This window comes from Copadichromis virginalis, linkage group LG7, assembly GCF_057382275.1.
Source record: "Copadichromis virginalis isolate Kocher_CV1m ecotype Utaka linkage group LG7, C_Virginalis_male_GT1.1, whole genome shotgun sequence".
Taxonomy (NCBI): Eukaryota; Metazoa; Chordata; class Actinopteri; order Cichliformes; family Cichlidae; genus Copadichromis; species Copadichromis virginalis.
Window position 1 is genome coordinate 60,455,691 of NC_140624.1, and position 24,724 is coordinate 60,480,414.

Below are 24,724 nucleotides of genomic sequence, written 5' to 3' on the forward strand. Positions count from 1 at the left end.
GGTTTTGACACGGTCGAAGGGCTTCTCGGTATCTAACGAGGTGAACGTGCGAATTCCAGGAAGGCTTTAGTTCCAAAATACCGATGGGCTTTGGGCTGTGGCTACAATGTAGCTTGCCATCACCAGTGTGTGGAATGTGTGTGTGAATGGGTGAATGACTGAATGTAGTGTAAACCGCTTTGGGGTCCTTAGGGACTAAGTAAAGCACTATACAAATACAGGCCATTTAACAAATAACTTCATTAATCTTATAGATTTATAAATGGAAAAAAAGTTTTATTTGTTAGTGCTGTTTGTAATTGAATGCTACATACATACAGATAATCTTAGCATGAATGTACACGTACTGTATGTCGCCACAAAGTTTTTTTTCTTTTCAAAGGTTTGTTTTCAACATCATTCACATGAACTACAGTACAATTTGGGAGGGAGGGGTTGGACAAAAAAAAAGGGAAAAAAAGAAGAAATGATATCTGAGGGAATGGCGCTGTGTGGAGGAAGGGCTTGGTGACACTGGTTCCCAAAGACAGAAACACAGGAACTAACACGGCAAGCATGCAGAGAGCAAGAGACACCAGGGTCTGACGGGGTTATTTATTGGAACTGAAAAGGAAACAGTAAACAACGGGTGGGTTAACTGGTGCCTTTACTGGCCTTTCACTGCAGGAGGGTAGGGAGTAATCATTTGTGCTTGTACAAAATGTTTTCCTCTGTTTGCTCATCAGATACGACAAATTTTTAAAAACCCACCCACCCCACTTGATTTTGAAGATTTCCTCGCTGTAACTTTTGGTCCGACCCAAACAGTACTCTACGACATAAAAAAATGAACAAAAAAGAAATAAAATAATGCATCCAGGCAGCCAAGGTCAGGAGTACTAATCACTGTAACAGTGCTGCTTGGCTGGCATTAGGTTAATCTTTGGCTTGGAACATACATTTGTATGTTGTTGTTATTATTATTAATACACATAAGTGAGGTCATTATTCTGCAACTTGAGCGACTATTTTCTATTATACACATCTAATGATGTGTCAGCACCGATCAACTAGTCCTTGCACACTTGCGTTTCTTGGCAAAATATGAACCCAGCCCCAATGATTCCTGATGTGTGTGTGTGTGTGTCATAGTAATTCTGCATTTCCAAAGCTGTGGCACACCTACCCCAAGGCCCTGGTCTCTCCCTCCAGGAATACAGATATTCATATCAATTCAAATAACATTAATTAAAAAACAAACAAACAAACAACTTACAGTACTTTTGTTTTTTAAACCTCAAATCCACCTTGTTCTGAACATCGTTCAATACCAGATTCATAAAAGTAAAAAAAATAATTAATGATAATAATAATAATAATAATAATAATGATGATGGTGGATAGAAACAGAAAGGAGTAGATGAGGCAGAGAGGCACCGCGGCCCCACTTTTAAGGCGAAAACAAAAAGAAAAGAACTGCAAGCTAGAATTTAAAAAAATAAAGTTACTTCTGTCTCCTCAGTGTGTACTCGGTTCTTTTCAATACTGCACTCAAACCATGAATCGAGCATTCACGGCGTTCACACCCAACATGTAAACTAACTGGTGTTCCAGGACCCTTAAGCACAACTACAATCTCATAGCTTTCAGAGGAGAGGAAGGAGCCAATCTCTCTGGTAATAAACCCACCCTGACAGACACGACGTCGTACGTAGCAGGACAAACAGATTTAACAGGTCTTTCAAACCGTGGAAATTATTCAACACATGCTGCAGGACAGTCCCGCAGAAACAGCTCTCACAAAGACCAGTACAGTTAGTAATAACAACAGTAATAACAAAGAAATAGAAAAAGGCAGGTTGGTTGAAATAATTCTACTACAATTCACTTCAGTCTGAATTTCCCTGTTTGACAGAACACCGTTTACATTCACGCATTCAGACTCATGTGCGGGTTTCTCTTTGAGACTCCTCGCGACGCACTGGCACAGTCACTACATGGACTACAAAAATGAAAACGAAATACAAAAAAAAAAGAAAAAAGAAAAAAAAGCATTTTTCATAACATTTCACGTGGTAAAAAGTAGCAAGAATACAAAAACAGCTCTTCAATACCTATTTTCATAAGAAAGACATTTCCGACTCATCTGGCTAAGCACACCCACACATCCAGAGTTATATACAGGATGAGGATGAGAGACTTTGACACTTTTAAATGCACGACAGCACTGACCTCTGCAGGAATAGTACATTAGTGTGAAATATATTTTTCTGTATTGAAGGATTAGAACAGCTGAAGCTTTTGCAGACTTAAATTTGGGCTGGCTGATTAGTCTACACACCACAGGGTGTAGCTTTATACTGTTCACACATAGAATTATTTAACCGTAGGACAACGCATTCCCAAATCCCCAATGCCGTTTCACTTCACATACACCGATCAGCCATAACATTAAAACCACCAGCCTAATATTGCATTAGAGCCTCTCGTGGAGCCAAAAAAAGCTCTGACATTGGCAGCAGATCTTTGGGGGCCTGTGGTGCCTCTGTGGATAGAATTTGTTCCAACACACTGGGTCAACACCTTTGGCTGCTATGTTATTGCTAATTGGTGTAAAATGAGGCCTTCACTGGCCACTTCTTTAATAAGAAGAGTAAAAATAAAAATGGAGGTTAAGGATACCCAAAGCATTTCAGACCACTCTTTACCCAAAGATATTAAAGTGAGTGCATGCGTGTCTTGGAGGGCGGTATGGAAAGTCACACTTTGCAAACTTCTGATACTAAACAGTGACAGGCTGAGTCAGGAAGAGCAGGAAGCAGAGGAAAGATGTAGGTAATAATGAGAGGGGGAGAAACTGAAGGGAGGCCAAGAGCAGTCATCACAAACCCATTGCAGACATGCAGTTTTTTTCCATTAAACTGACACCATCGAAATGAGTAAACTTCATGTAAATGAGCACTCGGGTCACTTTTATGTAAAAGTCGCAATGGCAATCCTACAAGATCAGACCTCGTAAACTCTTAAGTATCAGTTTTGATACAGGACAAGTGGACACGTTAACTGAGATTACACACGTGACTTCCTGAATTCCTCAGTTCATTGTGTGCAAAACATTTGATCTCTTTAAGTCAAATTCTAGTTTCTAGAATTATAGTTAAATAATTCCTCTGTGATGCTCTTCTGCTTTTCCAATTTCAGAAGAAACATCTCTCTGCTGCAGCGCACACAGAGAAAATAATCTAAAGTCTGGAGTCAATGCTGATGACACTCAAGCTTTTTTTCTTGAGGTATGAAAAGATTTTGCATGAGTACCATAGTAGGTCTGATGCATGTCTGAATGAGACCATGGGCGCCAATAACGTAAATATGACCTATGCCTGAATGACAATCTGCTATCACCTTAATGGAATGCTTTGCATCCCATGTTTGAAAAGGGCTATAGTAGCAAGGGGGGGGGGAAGAAGAAAAACAAGAGGACTCCACTTTAGTGGATACTAAAAGTTGCGACTCAGCCTGAATGATTTACTCAATACTCTCTTAAACATCCTACCAAACTGTTTTAAAAACAACAAATCCTGTCTTACTTTTTACTGACGTAACAGGGATGCTTCTGCTGCTCATTTCTGAGGGGAGGAAATTAGGGTGGATCTGCTAGATCAACCTGCAATATGGCACTTGTTCCTGGGAGTTACGTGGTTGTGGTAAGGGTTGGGTTTATTAAAATAAGGACCAGATTTAAGAAGAGACAAAAAAATGTTCAGTTTTTATGGAATGACAAGACTTGGAGTAACATTAACTGGGCAGATTAGCAGAGCAACAAAACCCTGATGTAGCACTGTTGGAATGAATAGAACAATTCAGGACTCTCCTGAAAGTGTGGTTAATGTTAGGCTGAATAAATAGCCCAGAAGGGACAGACAAAAGTTCAAACTAAGAAGTCAAGGGTTTATATGCACTGGGGCACAGGGTAGCCCCCTCCATCAGCTGTGTGCTGCACTGTGTGGTCCTGCAAGGAGCCCAAGTCACTGAAACGCTCTCCGCACCAAACACACTTGAACTGACCCTCTCTGGAGTGCGTGCTCTGGTGTTTGGTCAAGTGCTCGCGTTGTTTGAAGCCCTTATTGCAATGACCGCACTTGTACGGTTTTTCGCCTGTATGCACGCGCCGGTGTCGGTTCAGGTCCGACGAGTACTTGAAACGTTTCTCACAGTCAGGGCACTTCAGTGGCTTTTCCCGCGATGGGTCGCAGCGATGCTGCACAAACTCTGAAGAGGACAGGAAGCGGCGGTCGCAGAGCGAGCACTTGAGGGGCTTCTCCTGGCAGTGCGAGTTTTGATGACGCTGTAACGTGGAACTCTTCTTGTAGCCTTTGCCGCAAACGTCACACTTGTATGGCTTGTCAGGCGAGTTGTTGGACGACTCCCCGCACTTGTGCCTGAGCAGCTCTCCTGACTGGCTGAACTCCTTCTGGCATGAGGCACACTTGAACAAGTTGTCCATGCCGTGGACGTGCTGGTGGTAGAGGAGGTGAGAGGGCTGCATGAAGCCCTTGTCGCACAGATTGCATTTGAATGGGCGGTCTGTGGGGTCTTTATGAGTGCGGCTGTGGCGCACCAGTGCATACTGCTGCTTGAAACTCATCTGACACTCGTCACAGTGGAACGGACGCTCCTCTGAGTGTGTGCGCTCGTGCTGGCGAAGGTCAGATGGCCGCTTGAAACCCTTACCGCAGGTGGCACAGCGAAACGGCCGAGAACCCTGCGGGTGGCAAGGGTGGTGAAGGAGCTCTGAAGACTCTTTGAAGTGCAGTTCACATAAGTTGCATTTGAACAAGTGCTCACCCGAGTGCACGTACATGTGGCGCACCAAGTGGGAGCGGTGCTTGAAGCTCTTTTCACAGACAGCACACTTGAATGGACGTTCATTGCTGTGTGTTCGCTGGTGGTGCTGCAGGTGTGACGACTGGCTGAAGGCTTTGTCGCACGTGTCACATTTGAAGGGCTTTTCCCCCGTGTGAACCCTCTCGTGCCGTGTCAGTTCTGAGAGGTGTTTGAAGCCTTTCTGGCACACGGAACATTTGTAGGGCCGGTCTCGGGCCGAGGGGAACGGCAGAATGGACGAGCTGCTGCTGGCTGACGCCCCATCACTGCTGGGCTGCTGGGAGCTGCTCGAGGAGTTGGGTGTAGCGCTGCCAGAAGAGCCAGGCCGGTAGGTCTTCTCGCATATTGAACATTTCATTGGGTTGGTGCTGTTGTGCGATGTGTGGTGCTGGGCGAGAGAAGTGAGCAGGGAGAAGCCCATCTTACACACCCCGCACACAAACGGCTTCTGCTCCACCTGAACACACTGGTGCTCCAGCAAGTCTGTTGCCTGGTGGAAAATCTTCATGCACTGAGTGCACTGGAATGACCTGTCCTGAGTCACCATGCACTGATGTTCATGTGGGTTTGCCAGGTGGGAGATATCATGTCCACAAGCCCCACACTTGTGTCCTCCCTCTGTCCCAACCTGAAGGGACGTCTGCTGGGCCTGGGCAGGGTGCTGCTGACTGTGCTGCCCACCTACATGCTGCTGACTCCCACTGTGTTGCTGTCCATGCTGGCTCTGCTGTCCATGCTGCTGTAGCGACGTAGTGTCTGGCTGTAGTACGATACCATACACAGCACAGCCCAATGCGTTCTCAGCACCCGGAGGGATGGTGTGGACAACCTGAGGTGGTGCAACTGCATGCTGCTGCCAGGCTTCTGTCATACGGGCTCGAGTGTAAGGATTGAGCTTGGCAGCTGGTGTGGCCCAACTGCAGGAAGAGAGGGAGAGCAACAGGTATTTCAAAGTACAAGCTAAAAGCTTCTGTGTTTGTGAAGGAGAAATGAAACATAAACTCACTCCATGTCTGCAGCTGGCACCGGAATGCAAAGGCTGCTTGGTGGAGATGCAGGTGAGAAAACAGCCAGGTGCCAAGGGGAAAAGATGACCAGGTGTGTGAAGTAGTAAAGGTAAATCAACTACTTTCACTTTAGTCTTTGCCTTCAGGTGGTATCTGTATAAAAACAGAATTAAAGTGGGTTATAACAAACACTGCAACTGGCATTCAGTAATGATAATAATGTTTTTAAGCTAATGATTCCAGCCCTACACCCAGACTGAACAATCTGTTCAGTCTTTATATGTTTAACCAAAAATTTAAAGCCAGACCTACACCAGAAATGAGTACATCAGAGGGGCAGATAGGGTTGAGCAGTTTGGAGAGAGAAGTTAGAGGGGCAAGGCTGAGATGGTATGGACATGTGCAGAGGAGGGAAAGAGGATATACCGGGCATTGATGATGGAGCTGCAGGCAGGAGAAAAGGAAGACCTTAAGGGAGCTTCATGGATTTAGTGAAGGAAAACATGCAGAGGGTTGTTGTGACAGAGGAGGGTGAGATCAAGGCAAATCAAAGGGAGGAGGAGGAGGAGAAGGGCTCAAATATGAGACTTTACAGGTCTGCTTGAATTGGTTTTCATATTTAACAAGCGAGACATTTTTTATACCACTGTCCCAAATTACAGTTCCTGATTCTCTTTTATGGTAAGAAAAGCTGGAAAAATATCAGGCTTTTATCTTCAATAGTTTTTAGCCATTTGTGTTCAAACATTGCCTCAGATTTCAAAGTGTGAAAATTTTAAATTATTTGCCATATGAAGCTAAAAATTTACAGCAATCATTAGATATGTCCATTAGGTTTAAAACAGGTGAATGACAGACTGTGCGGGTAACTACACATGTGGGCACTTTCTCTCATTGCAGTCATCATTAGACCTTCACTTACATTCATTCTTCAAAAAGCATATATTCATGGCAATGACAACGAGATCAATGATACTGGTCAAGGTGAGGCCAGCGCAATTAGGCTGTAAACAGTGAGGGTGTTTGAAGATATGCAACGTCTATGAAAGCAGCAGCAAGTGAACTCATTAACATACAGACTTAGATCGCAAAGATTAGAGCCGGCTTTTATTTAAATGGTATAATAGTGGCGGTGAAGTCCCCTCCCCTCTCTATGTACGAAACTAAATGCCCACCGACTCACGGTAAAAAGTGGAAAGCAGCGTCTGCGCATCATAATGTTTCTCGTCTCCAGGCGAAGATCACTGTAACCAGGTTAGCTTAGCTACCTAGCCTAGCCACTTGCTAACGCATCCACAGGAGCTTACGATGGAGATTAGCAGGCTAGTCACAGCAAAATAAGAGCCAGGTAGCAGCAACAGCAACACGCTAGTTATACGAGCCCTTCATGTAAACAACGATGGGAAAATGCCATATTTACATACCCGGAGTGTCCAGTCAAGGCTGCTGAGTATTCTCTGTGTGATCGTAGGCTAGCTGTTCCCCATAAAAGCGCTGGGTCCCTTCCTCACATCCGCAAAAAGGTGCTCGGATGCTCTCTTGTTCAAGCGCTGTGGCTTCGGGGGGGCGAAAAAAATGTGATTTGCGGCTCATTAAAACACGCGGAAATTCTCCCGCGATTTCACCATCAGCCCCGCAAACAGCATCATTTCACGTAAACGTGCGTCCGACTCCTAGGGCATCCTCGCGGCTCACGGAAAGATGTGCATTTTGTAAGAAGTTGCTAGCCTGGTATCGACTAGCTACTGAGCCTCTGCCCGCGCGCACGGGACACACACAAGTATAGAGCCCAGTGTGTGAAGGCTTTAATGTAAGATTTAGCAAAAAAAGAAAGTATCCCTGTTCCGTATCTATACTTTAAAGAATAGAGAAAAAAAAAAGAAAAAAAAAACATTTTCTAAATGGCTCTATTAAACTTGGTATATTTTGTTCCGAATAGCTCACACTGCATTAATACACATAAGATACAGAGCTGATACAGTATATACACATTTTCTTTATCCACAAACCATCGAAAGGGGAACTGATTTACAGCAGGCGTTATGTTACACCGGAACCTAATTTATGGTTACAACAGGTTGTTTATATCGGAAGTGAAGCGCAGAAGGCGCTGGAAGGCAGGCACCTTTCTTATGTGCATGGTTTAAAAAGTTATATGAGCTCCCGTGAGTTGATCTCTTATTTTAAATAATGTGGCGGAATATCAGGTAGTTTAAAATGTTGGTTGGCTACAGCAGCAGCAGCTCGGAGGAGGACGGTGAGGCTGGCGGTGAAGCTGAAGGAGCGAAAAATCAGAGTGAAACTACCTGCCGAAAGTGCCAAGAGGAAGATGATGGTTTGCCAACGAGGAAAAAACCCAAAACTGAGGAAGAGAGCCGCAAATCAAGGTGTGTCTCATGGCTGTGTAACCCTCTCTCGGGTGTTAGCGTTGGTGATATAGCTAAACTACGGAAGACCAAACCTGCCCAAACTATAAATAAATATATAACAGAATAAAACAGTATGGGCAACGGGCAATCTATAAAATGTGAAGTAAACTAAATAATAAATAAATAAATAAATGTTATTTCAAACCTGTCCTATCCATCTGCCTCTTTGTTTGCCCCATGAGATCATAACCTGGTTTCCCTGCAACTTTCTCAAATTGAATAGTCATAAAAACGGAAGTTCTCGTCATTGGCACCAAACTGACCTAACTACATAAACTGTGAAGGTCAGTAATACCCATATAAATCATAAACAGTGAACAAAACCCAAAAAGATTTCATAATTGAATACTATGAACTTTTTAAAGTAATTACGTAACTGCTATTTTCCCACTTTTTACTTGTGAGGATTTGATGCATTTCTTTGTCAAGCAAGATTTTCAGGTGTCTATCTTTGGATTTTTCACGCAGACAAAACAAAAGGTGAGAAAACATAACTCCATCTTTACAAGGCTGATACAAAATTTTCAGATAGAATAACATAAATTGGAGCAAATAATTGTTCAATCAAGCAATAACAAAAGTGACCGTTGAGTGAGAAATCCTGCGTTTCCCAGGACGCCCAGAATTCTTTACGTCACAGCTGAGGAAAATATAAATTATATTAAAGCGTGCTGGGTAAAAAGAATTACTCCATCCTGGCTGTGCTTTCTGCAGACTGCCTCTCCCTGGCTGTGTCTTGACCATGTTTCCAGATGAGGTGGACTCACAGACTGAAGACAGCTCTCTTCATGGTGGACGCATCCGCTCCTTCAAGCATGAAAGAGGAAACTGGGCTAGCTACGTTTATTTCCCATGTAAGGCAGTCACTGTGTACAGCAAGCGACCGGTCAACGAAGCTCACGTCTTGATTTCTCACCTTGTGCCTGCTTTGCTCTCTGTCTCCTCAGATCATCCTGAAGAGGAGTTTGGGGAGCTGTTGGATGGGATTCTCTCGGCAGCATGTGCCCGGGGTGTGGTTTTGACTGTGCAGGATGAGTTCCACCTCAGCCTGTCCCAGACAGTGGTGCTCAGACACCACTGGATCCAGCCGTTCACACAGAGCCTCAAGTCAAGTCTTACAGGCTGCAAAAGGTTGTTTTATGTTGTTTTTTTTTAATTTATTATAATGATATGGATTAATTATTTACTTCAGTGATGTCAAAAAGAGAGCTATATTTTTTTTAATGTAGAGTACAGCTCTGCTTTTTCTTAAAGCCTCCAGTTTAGTTTTCGGAAAACTCTTAACTTTTAAACCTTAACAAAACCCAGATGAATGACTTATTAAATAAGTTGAAAATATAATTTATAGAGTCAAAAACATTTTGTGTACCAGGCTGTAAACATCTAGATTTGATCTCTGAAGTTGGGTATTTTAACGCGGGACAACCCAGTGGGTGTTGGCTTGCTTTTGTAGCCACCCTCAAGTGGCCATTGGAGGGAGCTGCAGCTTTTGGCATCTCTGTGTTGGCTTCATCCCCAAGAAGCTTCTGTGTGAATTTGATCACAGGTGGTTAAAATAAATAAATAAATAAACATGGCCACACTTCTGTGTAGGAGAAGTGAAGCCAGTGCAGAGTGCCTAAAATCCTGCATTCAATCTTTAGGCCACTAGATGGCGATAACTGTGGGGGGAAAAGACTCAGGTCCTATAGAAGTGTATGGAAAAACAGAATTCTGTAAACACTTCCCTGCTGAGTTTATGGACTCAGTCACTCATTTTGGTTCAGATTGAGTAAGAAATTGTTGATTTTATAAATCTAGGTCAATCTATGTGTCAAATATAGGATTATCAGCTGTATTAAATAAGCCCACTCATGGGTTAATGATTTGTGACTGACAAATTTTTAGTCTAATAGCAGTTTGTTATGTTGGTGCTAATATGATAAAATGAACCTTGTTGTCATGGCACAGCTATAATATACTTAATTTTAATAAAAATCAGAAGTTTTATTGCATTTTCCCAGCTTTAAATGTCAAGCTTTCAAAGTCAGAAACACTGGTATTGTGACAACACTAATGTACTGGTAAGTAAGGTGGCATTATTTTATAAGATGCAAAAGAGTTTTAACATTTAAAAATCTAAAATCACAAGACCAGATGGTAAAAAGAGGAAAAAATAAAGGAAACAGTGTGCAGAAAAATGCAGACATCTATAACTCTGGTGACACACTTATTCTGGTTGTATTGCTCATCGCCAGGTTCGTGTGCTCGGCAGAGAGACTGCGCGTGTACTCTAATGCAGAGAAAACGAGGTACAGTTGAGTTTTTAATTCGAACAGAAGTCAGACTGTAAGTATTTGGACCGTTACACAGCTTCAGCACATCCACACCAGCTCACTGACATGTGTACTGATAAAACATGCATGCTGAGCTTTGTTTGAGACAAAGCCACAAAATTGCACAGAAGCACTTCCACGTGGTTCGGTGTTGATTGTGAGATCGTGTAGATTTTAGGATCAACGTTTAGATGTCTGTGAACATTAGAAGTAAAGAGCTGACTGTGCAACTAACAAAGATTAGATTGCGAAAGCAAATGTTTAAAGAAGCTTTCCTTCTAAACTTGAAGGTGGACAGACATCGATCCTGGACAGCTGAAAGTCAAAATATGTGACTTAGTTAGCGGCACTCTTGCTGCAGCTCACAGCTGCGTTCCTCAACAAGGAAATAAAACCCACCCCAGATCAGCCAGCTAGGGGAAAACATAACATTTAGTATATCATCAAACTGGATGCATAACTGTCCTCATACTTTACACATATTGTCATTGTTGCACAGACTGTTCAGATCTGCTGCCAAAAAGTATGCTGCTCCAGTTTCTGTGTGTGTGTGTTTTGCCTGCAGGACATTCCTGGGGATGGAAGTGTCAACTGGGCATGCTCAGATGTTGGATCTGATCCGAGCTGTTGACAGGACGATGACAGAGTTTCGCCTGGAGACTTTCTACAAGGTCAGTTAAACACACACACAAAGAAATCTGCAGCTTTACCCACTATTGTGTGATGATTTTGTATGCAGTAGAGTAATGCCACATTAAATGCAGGGTTCTGATTAGTGAGCGCGATGTTCTTCTATGTTGCACCGGCCTCTTCATTCTGATCGAAGGGCAGGCGTGGTGTTAAACACAGATACCAAGCAGAGACTTTAATATGACACATCAGAGAACAAACAGCAAATTTACAAAAAGAAAAATAATTTTATCATCTCATCTTTAGAAAAAAAGCACTGAAAGAGCCTATAATGTTCCTTAATGTGTTTCATAGGATCCATCCTTCCACGTGAGTCTGGCCTGGTGTGTGGGAGACCAGACAGTGCAGATGGAGGAGTGCATGCAGGAGCTGCAGGTACTCGGACAACTTGTGATTTTTCCTAAATCCTAAATCCCAGCACTGACATCTGTTTGTATTATCTTTATATGATTTCTTTGTTCCTCCTAATTTGTTAGATTTTTTTTGTAGTTCTTTAGTTGATTTTAAGGGCCCAGTCTGCTTGTCATAGCAAGCCGAGTCCAGGTGTGATTAATAAACTCAGTATATCTCAGATAAGCAACAGTCTGACTGAAATGTTTTTGAATTATTCTTAAAACTATGATAATAGTGGGTCACACATCAGTGCTGATATACCGTTTTCATTTCCTGTCTGTGAGAAATGGCTCTTTAAACCCAGACAGGGATATGAAAACCTGTAGTGGCCAAGCAGTAATTACATAAAATCAGCTTCTCTTCATTTTTGTTACTTTATTGTCAGCTCGTTGTCTTTCACTGTAAAGGATCTGCTAAACAAGGATTGGTCAGCAGTCTGGCTTTTCACAAGTTATCAGTGAAGCTCGGATAAAAGGAGGATTCACAGTTACTTATTGATAAGATAAAATTGGATATAGTGTAATCCTGTATTTTAAATATGCTTCATTTAAACAGGGAAAATTTCAGTTATGTATTGTAATTGTTTGAGCTGCCGTAATGCCACAGAGTTTTAGAGTTTTGGAAAATTAATCCAAACGTGTCCAAAGATCTGTGTGTCCTTGGTCATGTGTGAAATAAGTTGTTCTGGTATGTGCTTTAATATCAACATACAAATGAAAAGGTGTTACGCTTTAGTCAGCTGCTTCAGGCTTGATGAGAGGGGAGCTCAGAGAAACTCGGGTTGAAGGAAACCCGACAGCGAGCAGGTTTGGTTAACAGAATCCTGAGTTTAACTGACTGAATTTAAGTTAAAGTTAACCCTCTTTCTGGAGCAGAAGACCCAGAGTTTCCTTCATTTTGGAGTTATCAAACTCTGTTTTAACAAAATTAGAGCACAGGTTCTTTAGCCCAGCTGCAGTAGATGTAACTGAATTTGTTTTATTTTTTGAATATGTTGTAGAGTCTAGTAGACGACCACGAAGACGGACCATTTGTGTTGAGGCTGGACTGCTCGGAGCTTCGCTGCAGGACGGGAAACAAGACTTTCCGCTTTGCTCTGGAATCCTAAAACATGAAGTTACTAATGGAGTAAAGCTGATGTTGTCTTTGCACAGATATGAGGGAGACTCGTTACCTCAGCTCTGACTCCAGTGTTCACTGAATTGCTAACATTTTAAATGTCCTTTTAAAAACTCCTGAAACGCCCCAACGAACACAATCACAGCTAACTGCAAAAGTATTGAAATGTTTTATGTATTTAAATAAAGACGTTACTTCTTTTGTATTTTTCCATTACGTATGGGACAGTGGTGAGAGCGCTGAAGAATTATGGCATATGCATGACTGAATCGCTGAAAGGAAGTTGTGGATTTGGTCAGCATAGAAACCTCAAGTGTCACAGCTGTACGTTTTACCAGAACAGTGGAAGGAATTCAGCGACTGGTTTCACTCATATTCAAGAAGTTTAAATGTCAAAATCTAGATTTCACATATTGAATGAAGTCAAAGTGAAGTTCTCTTAAAGTTGAGCCTTTTTTTTTAATTTTAGTTCCCTGTTTTTGTTCAACATTTTTGATTAGCTCCCCCTGGCAAACAGAAATATTGGGGCTTCCTGTGGTTAGAGCAAATGTTGTGTGTGCCTGACTTGATCATATAATTCACATAGTCCTAATCTTCCTAAACAACATCCATACATGGAGAAAATAAAACAGAGCTTTAGAGTAAGGTATACAAGAGGGATTCACTGCAAATATTTGAAAGAATTTAATGAATAGAAGGCAGCACGTGAATAAGTAGATCATCTTGGTCTGGCCCGGTGAGGGGCAGCATGGCACAATACAGTCACGTCAGAACACACTGTCCAATTTTGAACTTTTCACATCCACAAAAGAAAAACCCATCTCATGGTCTTGAGTCATCCCCCGGTGGCTGTAATTAAGCTTCAGAGCATGAAATCTGGTGTCAAGAACTAATTTATTGAATCATTCGGTCCTGATATATACAAAAGTCTTAGGATTTATTAAAATCTTTGTCCTGAACAAACCATCTTAGCATTTCAAAAAAGCATCAGCTCTTTAAATGATGGCATTCAGTGTATTCAGTAGCAGACACAGAAGGGGTCCCTCTTCCCCTGACTAGCCAGCCCAGGTTGGGCTCACCCTCTGAGAGAAACCCAAAACAGACCCTTTGATAGGTCTGCACAGAGTAAAGTTTAAACCCACAAATGTAAACAATCAGTTATGAAGTCAGTGTCATGTGTGTGAGACACCTCTAGTGTTTGAGTAAACGAAGGTAAGACCCAAAAAAAAAAAAAAAAAAAAGTTTTATTCTAAGCCAAATCATGGCTTTTGCAAACCTAACCTGGAGCCTTCTTCCTGTTAAACAGGGATTTCTTCCTCTCCACTGTCATCCAATGCTTGCTCATCAAGGATTGTTTGATTATTGGACTTCTATTCTGCTGACTTTCCAGTGTGAAGTGCCTTGAGGTACCCACTGATCTGATACATATAAATTTAAAGTTTAAACCAGAAATACTTCTAGTATTCAGCAGAAATGCCACCTTTAAATGATAAGATAACCCCATACTAGCAGGATGGCAAGAGCAGCATGTGTCCTATGGGCCGGTGTCTAGACTGCACTGATTCTTCAGTTGACTTTCTGCCTTACATGCAGCCTCACAAAGAGTTTTTTGATTGGTAAATCTGAGCCTTAGGGTAGCTTTTATGTTGCTTTGGCCACTTTATGAGTTTTGTAAGCCAATTAAGTTGTCCTCATGAGACCCAATCGATAAGTTTCACTGATAAAACTCCTAGGTTTCACAAATTAAATCACTAATCAGTTAAAAACATTAAATTCCATTTGGTAGATATAAACTCCATCTTATGACCAATAGTGTGTCATCTTCCCTCAGGAACAGTTTGAAGGCTTAAATCAGGGAAAGGAGAAGTCTTTAGTCCAAGAAGATATCAAATTCAACCATCTTTGAAACCTAGAAATCAGATGTGTATGGGTCTAATCCTTCAGCACGCGCTTTTTGTAACATGAATCCTAACAACCAGCGATATACAGCTAAGCTGAAATTTTGAAAAAAGGCAGGATTTATATTTAAAAAAAAATAAAAAATAAAAAATCAGCTGGAATGAAAAGGCTGTAAATTCAGTATTTGCTTTAACTAGTTACAATTTTACCACAATACAGTCAGAGTTCAGAAATCTCATTGAAGATCAAAACATCAACCATTTTATTAAAGCACATGCAAGTCTACATGCAAAGAGTTAAACTCTTTGCATGTAGACTTTAGAGTAACAGCTATAAAAATCCAAAAAAAAAAAAATATCAACCTACATTTGTCCTAAAGAACCGTAATACTTTCCTTGAGCATTGTGGCATAAATGGGGAATATTTGGCAATCATTGTTCAGACAGGTGAGACGTCAGTTCCCGTCTTGCTCCGCGTGTCAGTGTAAGGCAAACAGAGCAGTCTGCCTGCCAGCCAGCATCACGGAGAAAACACCACTTTCTTAATATAGTCCACAGTTGTCACATTGAGCAGCATGTCAACGTGCTCATTTTGTGGAAGTTCAACCAACGTCACAGGCTGCTTCTGCTTTCCTATCCAGCGTTTGCACTGGAGGGCACTGTACAGGTTCACCGTCCCGTCCCCCTCACCGGTCAACACTGTGGGCTCCACGTCTGGGAACTTTTCTGAGTACTGAAATGCTTCAGGAGTGGAAATGCCTACACCGTACAGACAGTGGACAGGCACGCCGGGGGGTGTGAAGTCAGCCACCAGCGATTCTGTGTCCTGCTGCATCATCCAGCCGTCCTCAAAATTGATGTCAGAGTAGAGGCGATGGTAGTCCTGCACAGTGTAGTTGGCGGTAGGTGTCTGGACAAAGACCTGGAGGTGGAAACACTTGATTTGGTCACCTCTGATGATCATATTCTGTCTAAAACTACATCACCAACCATTGCTGTAAGGCTGCTCTAACGTGTCAGGAATAAGTTTATGTTGACATAGAAGGAAAAATTAATTCCCATTTAAACAAACACACACCTTATCTTTGGGCCAGGAGCGGACAAAGGGAAACAGCCAGTTGGTGGAGACAGCAGAACGTTGCTGGGAGCGAATCCTGAGCGGGCTGATCACTGGGATGCGGTCATTATCACCTAGAAAGTGGAACAGAAATAAAAGGATGGAGAATTGAAAGATAGCTAAAGCTTTCGTTGAGTGGTGACTTAGAAAAGGGAAGCATGTCCTGGCAAACACCTGATATATGCCGCAGTCCTCAGTCTCTTGGTCAGGATGCTCTTGCAGAAGATATTTTATTTCAAATATTTGTTGTCAGTTTCAGTTTTAGTTTGGTGAACATTTCTCGAGTAGGCTAGCAGAGAGCAAAAAGTGGAAGACTGCTGTCGCAGAGAATTTTAAATTCCTGTAAACTCCGGTGTGGATTATAGATTTGGTCTGACATTAATAAACCAATACACTGGCCTGTAAAATTCAGTTGCAGCCTAATATCCTTTGTAAAACCAGACATTTATTTGACAAAAAATGTTTTAGTGTATGAAGATTACACAAAGATGGACTTAACTAATATTTTTCTAGCTGATCATTGCATTTCCAAAAATGCAAAAAACTTCTAGATTAGCATGCAAAGATGTTTTTCATCTTCACGTTCCACACATTTTTAATGTGAAGACTGCATCTGCAATTAGAAAGAAACCAGTCAAACTACATTTTGCTGATGTAGTTTTGAGGGCCCTCAATTTGGTGCTCAGCTGGGATTCTCAGTCTGAATCTTTGGCCAATTAAAGCAGCAAATGTCTGATAATTGCGATTAAGATGCTACAGTTCAGCATTAATTATACATACGATATATTTTGCATAGAACTAACTATGAATGAGGAAGCTAATGTCAGGGCTAGTAGCTGTAGCTCAATTAGCAGGACAGTTGTTACAGTAACATATCTAAACATAGAGCCAAGTATATCTAATATGTCTGAATATTCCCATCAGTAAATGTTTCATCTTTAGTGGCAAACTGTGAGCTGGTTGAACAACCTCTCTACATTACATTAACTGTTTTAATTTTATGCACAAATAAGCCAATTATGAGACTTTTTTTTTTTTTTTTTTAAAAGCATGTCTGATCCAAAAATGTTCTGTTCACAGTATTCTGGTGCCGAGGCACAGAGTTTGTGACTATGCCGGGCAGTCAACAACATGTATATCAGTACTTTTTTTGTAATGCTGGTTCGTCTCTTACCAGAGATGACCACACGTAAGGTCTTCACTACGCCGGCCCACGGCGCTCCGAGAGAGACGAAAGCCTTGATGTACCGATCTTTCCAAGCCTGTGGCTGCTGGTTGAGGAAGTACAGAGTGTACAGGTTGCCCATGCTGTGCGCGATGAGCACCACGGGCTCTCCAGCCTTCTCCACCATCTCTTCAATCATCTTTTGCAGCGCCAAGAAATAATCTTTATTCTCATCTGACGAAGACATGAGAGCAGATGATGACACACACAAAACGTTATGACATTCACGACTGTCAAACAAATAAAACTAGATGGCAAATCTTTAGTATGAGAAGAACACTCAAGAAAACCCAGTCAGCCCTCACGGTTTAATCAATTTTCTCACATCCATTTCTACACAAGTCTACTTTTTCAAGAGACAAAGCCATCATGGAAGACTTAAACCTTCCTTTTTATGCTCAGGGCATGAAAGCAGAAATGCAGTGCATGACAAATGTGTCAGCTGCTTTATAGCACGAACATGTTCTTCAAAATACTGGCTACTGTGCTTTATATGTCCTTCTGTTCCAGTAAAGAGATGCATGTTAAGAGTTATGCAATCACCTCATAAGACTAGTTCATTAGAAAACTAAGGAAAGTCCCGGCCAACCAAATATTGAGGAGTCACTCATGTGCTGCTGCAAAACAGCTGGCTGCATATAGATCTTTAATGCTTGTGTAATAAGCTAGTTGAAATATCACATGTCCAAGATACCACAGGTCATCACGCCTGAACTGCGTTGTTTCTAACAGACTGTGGACTGAAATACAAATGAGCTGGTGGTGGCTTCACTCCATTCTGGTACAGTTAGACTGAGAATATAAGAAGGCAGACTGCAGTTTCCAATTTGGAAATTCGAGAGCGCCAGTCGAGCCGAGGTGAATGCTTGGCCTGTTCTTATATCACAATGGGCAACAACCACAAAGTGGTCTATGGAGGAAAGTTAGAAATGAGGGATCTTTTTTAAAGACACCTGCTCAAAAATAAACAGTGGACGTCGGTTTGCATGACACGCTCACTTCAAGCACTTTGGGCATGGATGTAAAAGGAAATTTGACCCCGTTTGAGGGCAGAAAATATACAACTAATAATTTTAATCCCCATCATTATCTTCACAACTGCTGGAAACCAAAACTCAAGAGGTTTCTGGTCTAGAAGAATCAACTTTTGAAAGGGGAACTGGAGCAAAGCAGTTCTGGTAAATATATGAAATACACCTGTTACCCTCGACAGTTTTGTGATTTTTTATTTTATTTAAATATGCACCACTTCTGGCCATGTTTCCGCCTGGTTTTTCAAGTGTGGTAGCTTACTGGGCGCTTTCCTCCAATCATAGGGTGCTCCTCTCACATCATCATCTCTGGTGTAACCCCAGTCTACCAGTGCCTGCACTATACTGAAGAAATACATTCCTGCAACACACACACACATGAGAAAACATTAAGCATTAAATATGGTATCAGGGTAAATTTGATCAGCAACAAAATCTGGTCACAGTGAGAGGACGTCAGTTAAAAATGTGGCCATTTAACCCACCCACACTGCGTTTGCTTGGATCCAGGTACTCCACTGAGAAGGTCTTCCCGAACCCAGGGACGCGGATGTCCACACCTGGTGGGGAAGAGGTGGTGTGTGTGGTCTGGTTGTAGATCAGCCTGCACACACAAGTTTGCAATATTCAATTTATCTCAGTTCTGCATCTGTGGTCAACCAAAGACACACACGCGCGCCCTTTACAAGGCAACAGAAACACTTCTCGTTTTAGGTCTCCGTTATTCCACCTTCTTGTTATTTATGTGTGACAACAACTTCCACATGTGCGGTTTGTAGATATACAACGCAGATGAAAGTAAAGATGTTTGGTATGAAAAGCAGAAATGAGCATCTGAGAACATGCCAAGCTTTAAACGCATTTGGTCATGTTCCTTATTCGAGTGAAATCTGCCATTACATTGTACTATAGAGGCAACAAGTGGAGGTACCCTGCTGTAACCCAAACTAACATTTTACGTTGGGGTATTTCCAGTTAATAATTCTGTTATGTGTGTAGGACTGACTCCTTCAGCAGTTTCCATCCCTTTGTAGAAATGTGGGTAAATAAGGACTTTTCCAACAAAACTGAAATGACAGTAAGTGAAGATCACTAACAACATTGGCAAATATAAGCACTTCTTTTCCAGGGATCTCTACAGCAGAGATGCAAAGTGGTATTGGCATGATCTGAAGCCACAGAGACACAATAATGGGATACAGTCACCCCTTGAAAACCTGGTAACCTGGTCAAGCTGCAGTACAAATGTGCTGCTTGCAGAAAAATCATTCAGTCACGTGAGAACCGATCTATTCCCATTGCTTTGATTTCAAAATAAAAGCTCATACTTTGTGAAAATAAATTGCAGCGCAAAGAAAGTCAGGTTAAAATTTCCATGATCGATTTAGTCAACCCAGATTAGTCAATCCGAGTCCAAAGTAGGACTAAAGTAAGAATTTGTCTTACACGTCTCTCTCCAGATGTTTTACTTTATCATTCTTATGACTGTACTAAAGTACAGGTTTACTCAATTCCTGATGTCTTTGAGCAGATTGCACTTTGTTATCCTCTAGACCTTGTTGATAAAGGGGAGGACTATCTTATCCAGGTATTGGCACCTCAGCATTTCTCCACCAAAAAACAGCACATTAAGATTTTATATTTTTTACAATCAATGAAGACAAACAACAATAAAAGCTAGTAATGTAAAAAGGGGCAACTTGGTTAATGGTAATTAATTCAGCGACTGACAAACAGCACTTTTCTCTTCTTCACGTGACAAATTCAGGCACCGACACCCACCTAATGTTGTCTATCCAGCAGTCTATGGCTACAGGCACCAGCAGCTCCAGGTTGAGCCACAGTGTGAAGTATGTGTCAGTCTTCTTGTAGCAGATGTAATGGACCACAGTGGGTTTGTCCAGCATCGCCTCCAGCTGGTTTCCCAGATCTCCTGGAACTGCAATGAGCAACATTAGCAATGATTCACTTATCAGGGACATTGATCAGCACTTAGCCTTTAGACTATTAACATGCACTTATGTAACCATATAGAAGCTGTGCAAATTACTCTAAATCCCAAGAAGCCAGCGGAGGAGTGGATGAACTGCAGAAATTTAATCTGCCATTATGTATCGGTTAAGAAGCCATGGATCCAGCAGAGTAGTCAGTCTCATCATGCATGCAGCACATCTGACTGTACAATCATTTTAAAAACATGCTTTAGACATTCAGCTGCAATTCAGCCTTTGGTCTGAAGCAGTTGAGGAGTTTGTATTACTGTTCCCATACTCCAAAAACCTTCCCAGAACTTCCCCAGTGACACTTTAATCAAAACTATAGGTGGACACCATGTGAACTGTACTTTTATTTTAGTCCATGAAGTAGAATACAAATAAATCCTTTAAAGACTTCTGTCAAAGGGACGCTCAGTTTCTGCACACAGGTTCCACACGGGTGGACGTTAAGGGGGAAAACTGCAGTTTGTGTGAAGCAAGCCACAACTGACCAAGGCGGATGACCCACTGGTTAAATAAATGAGGAAATATAAAATCTAAACACAGAGTTGCAAAAAAAAAACCCCAAAAAAACAAAAACAATTCATGGCTTCAGCCAGATGTCAGCAGCTGTCGTGTAGGACACATGATCTGTCAGGAGAAGTCCCTAAAAAACCAATATGGTGCTTGCATTAAGTGATTTTGTAAACCACACAGAAACTGGGACTACTTCAAATTAGCACAGAATCTGAATCAGAAACAGCAAAGCTGAGTGATTGTGTGAAACTGTAATATGTATCAAGAAGGAAGCAAAAATTCCCTTCTGACAAAAATCCGAACAAGAACTACTGGGGCGCCAGAGGCTGCAGATACAGATGTGTCTTGAAAATCACTCGTCCTTGGGATCGTCATCAGCTCATGACGGCATGGGCGGCCTCTGGAGGAGTCAACTCCCAGTTACCTCCGATAGTGTGGGGCTCTTGCCCCTTGGCATCAGGGCGAGGAGGGTGGGACAAATGGTCCGGGTCTCCTGGGCCTCTCTGCCTCTGGCATTGTGGTTTTTTTCTCTTCCTCATAAAATGTGTTTCGTGACACTCACACGATCATATCTATTTTTATTTTTCCCCTTCTCTCTTTCAAGTGCCGTTTGTGTTTTTAAATAAAAAAATGCAGCAGTTGGCGCTTTGTCCCTTATCCTCATCTTTCTCCTTTTTCCACTACGCTCTTTTTTTCTTTCTAATATACTCCTACCTGTCTGTCAGCTATGGCATTTTTAATGCCGGACATAGTACTTGTAATGTGTACAGGTGTAATTATAACTCTTAACAAGCTATGCTTACATTCAGAAGTCAGGGAAGGTTTCAGCTGAATAAAACAAGTCACTACACCTGTGCTTTTCATTCTGTAAGCTGTATAAAAAAAAAAGAAAAGTCTACAGTACAGCCAAACAAGTATAAAACATGAAATGAAAAATGAGATTTTGAGGTAAAACCCATTTCATTTTTTATTCTTATTTATTTTAAAGTCACTCCTAAAGGTTACATGGCCCAGAAAGGTATGAGGGGAGACTCCCTCAGCGTCTGGAGGAGCTGATTGGCTGTTGAGCTGAAGAGTCGCGTTCTGTCATATGACCTGATGGCTGAGCTGTAAACGATTACCCTTTAACACAGGCACAGACACAGCTGGCAGGTTTAAATCTTTCCTCAAATAACGTTAATCAGTCAGTCTTGTCCACAGCAGTACAGCTATATGTCTTTTTTTGTTTTCAGATAGATGAAGATAGCCTATTTCTTATGTAAATCGAACCAACCCTCGTTCAAGAAGCCAACAATTTAAGGACGTCTCGCTTGAAAGCAAATTTTAACTCTGCATTTATTGTGGGAACGTGTTTTAGAGTTTATTTTGATACAGCACAGCTAAAATAATGAAACGTCATATTATCTGATCATAAGAGAGTCTTGAACACCGAGATGCACACACGAGGATTTCTCTGTTTTGGCAGCTGATGACAAGCACAACAACAGGCCAAACATTTACAAAAGTTCAAAATGAATTGACTTATGTGTAATATGTTGAAGCCGAATTGAAGACTTGCCAAGTAGTAATATGATAAATACAGAATTATTTTTAAGTTAACATGATGGCTGATAAACATCAGGAGAACTTAAATTTGACCCCCTTTAAATGGAGTTTGGTCTCCTTTCGAAATCGCCAGCTGCCGATTAGCTAACTGACGGACGACAGCAAGTTGTGCAACTATTTGGCAACAGAAGACAAACTAAGGAATAAATTGATGAAGGAAACACTTACTGAGGACGACCGGGGGTTTTGGGGATGGACGAGGCTTTTCGCCGAGACATTTCCCCGCCGGTTTCTCGGAGCTGGGTGCCGACAACAGCATTAATAAAAGCCCGACACAGAAGGCAGTTACCCGGTGCCAACCCGCCATGACTCCTGATATATCATAGCCTGAAGAGCATAATACCTCCGCGATGTGTGGAGCCGGCTGCGGTTTGCCGTTAAAGCCCACTGCTGCGAGTAAACTACCACTGTGGACGATCACGAGTTCCGGATTTTAAGAGCACACGGTGTTTTGCGAAAAACAGTTACGCCTTTAAGAAAGTGCCCCTCCTGCCATCCACAGGAGGGGTAGGAGGAGTCACCTCTTTCAAAGTAAAAGCTTCCACTGTTCTGCAAGCTTCTTATTTCTGATAGGCCTACAAGTAGAGGAAATAATAATATTAATATCAATATATTAATTGTCTTGTCTTGGCAGCCGGGGGTCAGTCCGCCAGGGCCTCCGCTCCTGGCCGCCACCCGGCACACAATGCACCCGACCCCTATGGCGCCTCCTGCGGGTGGTGGGCCTGCGGGAGGATGGGCCCATGTCTCCTCTTCGGGCTGTGCCCGGCCGGGCCCCATGGACTAAGGCCCGGCCACCAGACGCTCGCCCTCGGGCACCCTCCCCGGGCCTGGCTCCAGGGCGGGGCCCCGGTAACCCTATCCCGGGCAGGGTAAACTGTTCCCTCGGTGTCCTTTTCATAAGGGTCTTATGAATCGCTCTTTGTCTGGTCCCTCACCCAGGGCCAATTTGCCATGGGAGACCCTACCAGGGGGCAAAAGCCCCCAGACAACATAGCCCCTGGGATCCCTGTGACACACAAACCCCTCCACCACGATAAGGTAGCGATTCAAGGAGGGGATTGTATTGTAATGCGGTTTTCGTCCTGGTCGCGGAACACTGGACCAGCTCTTTATCCTCTCCAGGATACTTGAGGGTGCATGGGAGTTTGCCCAACCAGTCTACATGTGTTTTGTGGACTTGGAGAAGGCATTCGACCGTGTCCCTCGGGGTGTCCTGTGGGAGGTGTTGCGGGAATATGGGGTGTCTGGCCCATTGCTACGGGCCATTCGATCCCTATACAACCGTTGCAAGAGCTTGGTTCGCATTGCCGGCAATAAGTCGGACTCGTTCCCGGTGGGTGATGGGCTCCGCCAGGGCTGCCCTTTGTCTCCGGTTCTGTTCAAAATTTTTATGGACAGGATTTCTAGGCGCAGCCGAATGGCGGAGGGCTTTCACTTTGGTGGCCTCAGAATCTCATCTCTGATTTTTGCAGATGATGTGGTTCTGTTGGCTTCATCGGGTGAGGGCCTCCAGCTCGCACTGGAACGGTTCGCAGCCGAGTGTGAAGCAGCGGGAATGAGGATCAGCACCTCCAAATCTGAGGCCATGGTTCTCAGCCGGAAAAGGGTGGAGTGCCCACTCCGGGTCGGGGATGAGTTCCTGCCCCAAGTGGAGGAGTTCAAGTATCTCGGGGTCTTGTTCGCGAGTGATGGGAGAAGGGAGCCGGAGATCGACAGACGGATTGGGGCTGCAGCTGCAGTAATGCGGACGCTGCACCGGTCCGTCGTGGTGAAGAGGGAGCTGAGTGTAAAAGCGAAGCTCTCAATTTACCGGTCGATCTACGTCCCTACCCTCACCTATGGCCACGAGCTGTGGGTAGTGACCGAAAGAACGAGATCGCGGATACAAGCGGCAGAAATGAGCTTCCTCCGAAGGGTGGCTGGCCTCTCCCTTAGAGATAGGGTGAGAAGTTCGGCCATCCGGGAGGGGCTCAGAGTAGAGCAGCTGCTGCTCCACATCGAAAGGAGCCAGCTGAGGTGGTTCGGGCATCTGACAAGGATGCCCCCTGGGCGCCTCCTGGGTGAGGTGTTCCAGGCATGTCCCAGCGGGAGGAGGCCCTGGGGCAGACCCAGGACACGCTGGAGAGATTATATCTCTCGGCTGGCCTGGGAACGCCTTGGTATTCCCCCGGATAAACTGGAGGAGGTGGCTGGGGAGAGGGAGGTCTGGGCCTCTTTGCTTAGGCTGCTGCCCCCGCGACCCTGCCCCGGACAAAGCGGATGAAGATGGATGGATGGATGGATGGATGGATGGATATATTAATTGTACCGTTTGGATGATTATTTACCTTAAACTATACGCTACCAAAAAGTGTCCCCTCTTTCTATCCATATAATCCATATAATCCATCCTCTCTTTTCTACCATAATGTGTTTTATTTAGCAAATACATAAAAAAAAACTTACTCATGAAAATAAAGATCTTTCTCCTTAACAAGTCAGTCCAACTCCAACCTCTTAGATCACGTGGTTGTACC

General features: G+C 43.0%; 3 protein-coding genes across 7 annotated transcripts; 1 reads left to right on the forward strand and 2 right to left on the reverse strand.

Annotated features, from left to right (window-relative positions):
• Nucleotides 1-578: 578 nt before the first annotated feature.
• znf319b (zinc finger protein 319b) lies at nucleotides 579-7,649 on the reverse strand. 2 transcript variants are annotated; one of them, XM_085464554.1, is made up of 3 exons: nucleotides 7,295-7,649; nucleotides 5,870-6,023; nucleotides 579-5,780 (listed from the first exon to the last, which is right to left on the reverse strand). In XM_085464554.1, exons 2-3 carry the CDS (start codon nucleotides 5,872-5,874, stop codon nucleotides 3,929-3,931), a joined length of 1,857 nt encoding a protein of 618 aa, XP_085320680.1. In that variant the 5' UTR covers nucleotides 5,875-6,023; nucleotides 7,295-7,649; the 3' UTR covers nucleotides 579-3,928. The 2 variants fall into 2 exon arrangements, with proteins under 2 accessions (XP_085320680.1, XP_085320681.1); XM_085464555.1 differs by lacking the exon at nucleotides 7,295-7,649 and adding an exon at nucleotides 7,054-7,117.
• Nucleotides 7,650-7,654: 5 nt separating this feature from the next.
• Nucleotides 7,655-13,021, forward strand: usb1 (U6 snRNA biogenesis 1). 2 transcript variants are annotated; one of them, XM_085464559.1, is made up of 7 exons: nucleotides 7,655-8,257; nucleotides 9,014-9,153; nucleotides 9,247-9,430; nucleotides 10,537-10,590; nucleotides 11,180-11,285; nucleotides 11,599-11,679; nucleotides 12,698-13,021. In XM_085464559.1, exons 1-7 carry the CDS (start codon nucleotides 8,088-8,090, stop codon nucleotides 12,803-12,805), a joined length of 843 nt encoding a protein of 280 aa, XP_085320685.1. In that variant the 5' UTR covers nucleotides 7,655-8,087; the 3' UTR covers nucleotides 12,806-13,021. The 2 variants fall into 2 exon arrangements, with proteins under 2 accessions (XP_085320685.1, XP_085320686.1); XM_085464560.1 differs by lacking the exon at nucleotides 10,537-10,590.
• A 464-nt stretch (nucleotides 13,022-13,485) lies between these two features.
• pla2g15 (phospholipase A2, group XV) lies at nucleotides 13,486-24,724 on the reverse strand. Of its 3 annotated transcripts, XR_014921538.1 has the most exons (8): nucleotides 22,374-22,718; nucleotides 19,870-20,026; nucleotides 18,573-18,691; nucleotides 18,350-18,448; nucleotides 17,006-17,230; nucleotides 15,793-15,905; nucleotides 15,078-15,636; nucleotides 13,486-14,997 (listed from the first exon to the last, which is right to left on the reverse strand). XR_014921538.1 is itself a non-coding variant. In XM_085464557.1 (7 exons), exons 1-7 carry the CDS (start codon nucleotides 24,655-24,657, stop codon nucleotides 15,235-15,237), a joined length of 1,119 nt encoding a protein of 372 aa, XP_085320683.1. In that variant the 5' UTR covers nucleotides 24,658-24,724; the 3' UTR covers nucleotides 13,486-15,234. The 3 variants fall into 3 exon arrangements, 2 of the variants coding, with proteins under 2 accessions (XP_085320683.1, XP_085320682.1); XM_085464557.1 differs by lacking the exon at nucleotides 22,374-22,718 and adding an exon at nucleotides 24,654-24,724 and having other exon boundaries at nucleotides 13,486-15,636; XM_085464556.1 differs by having other exon boundaries at nucleotides 13,486-15,636.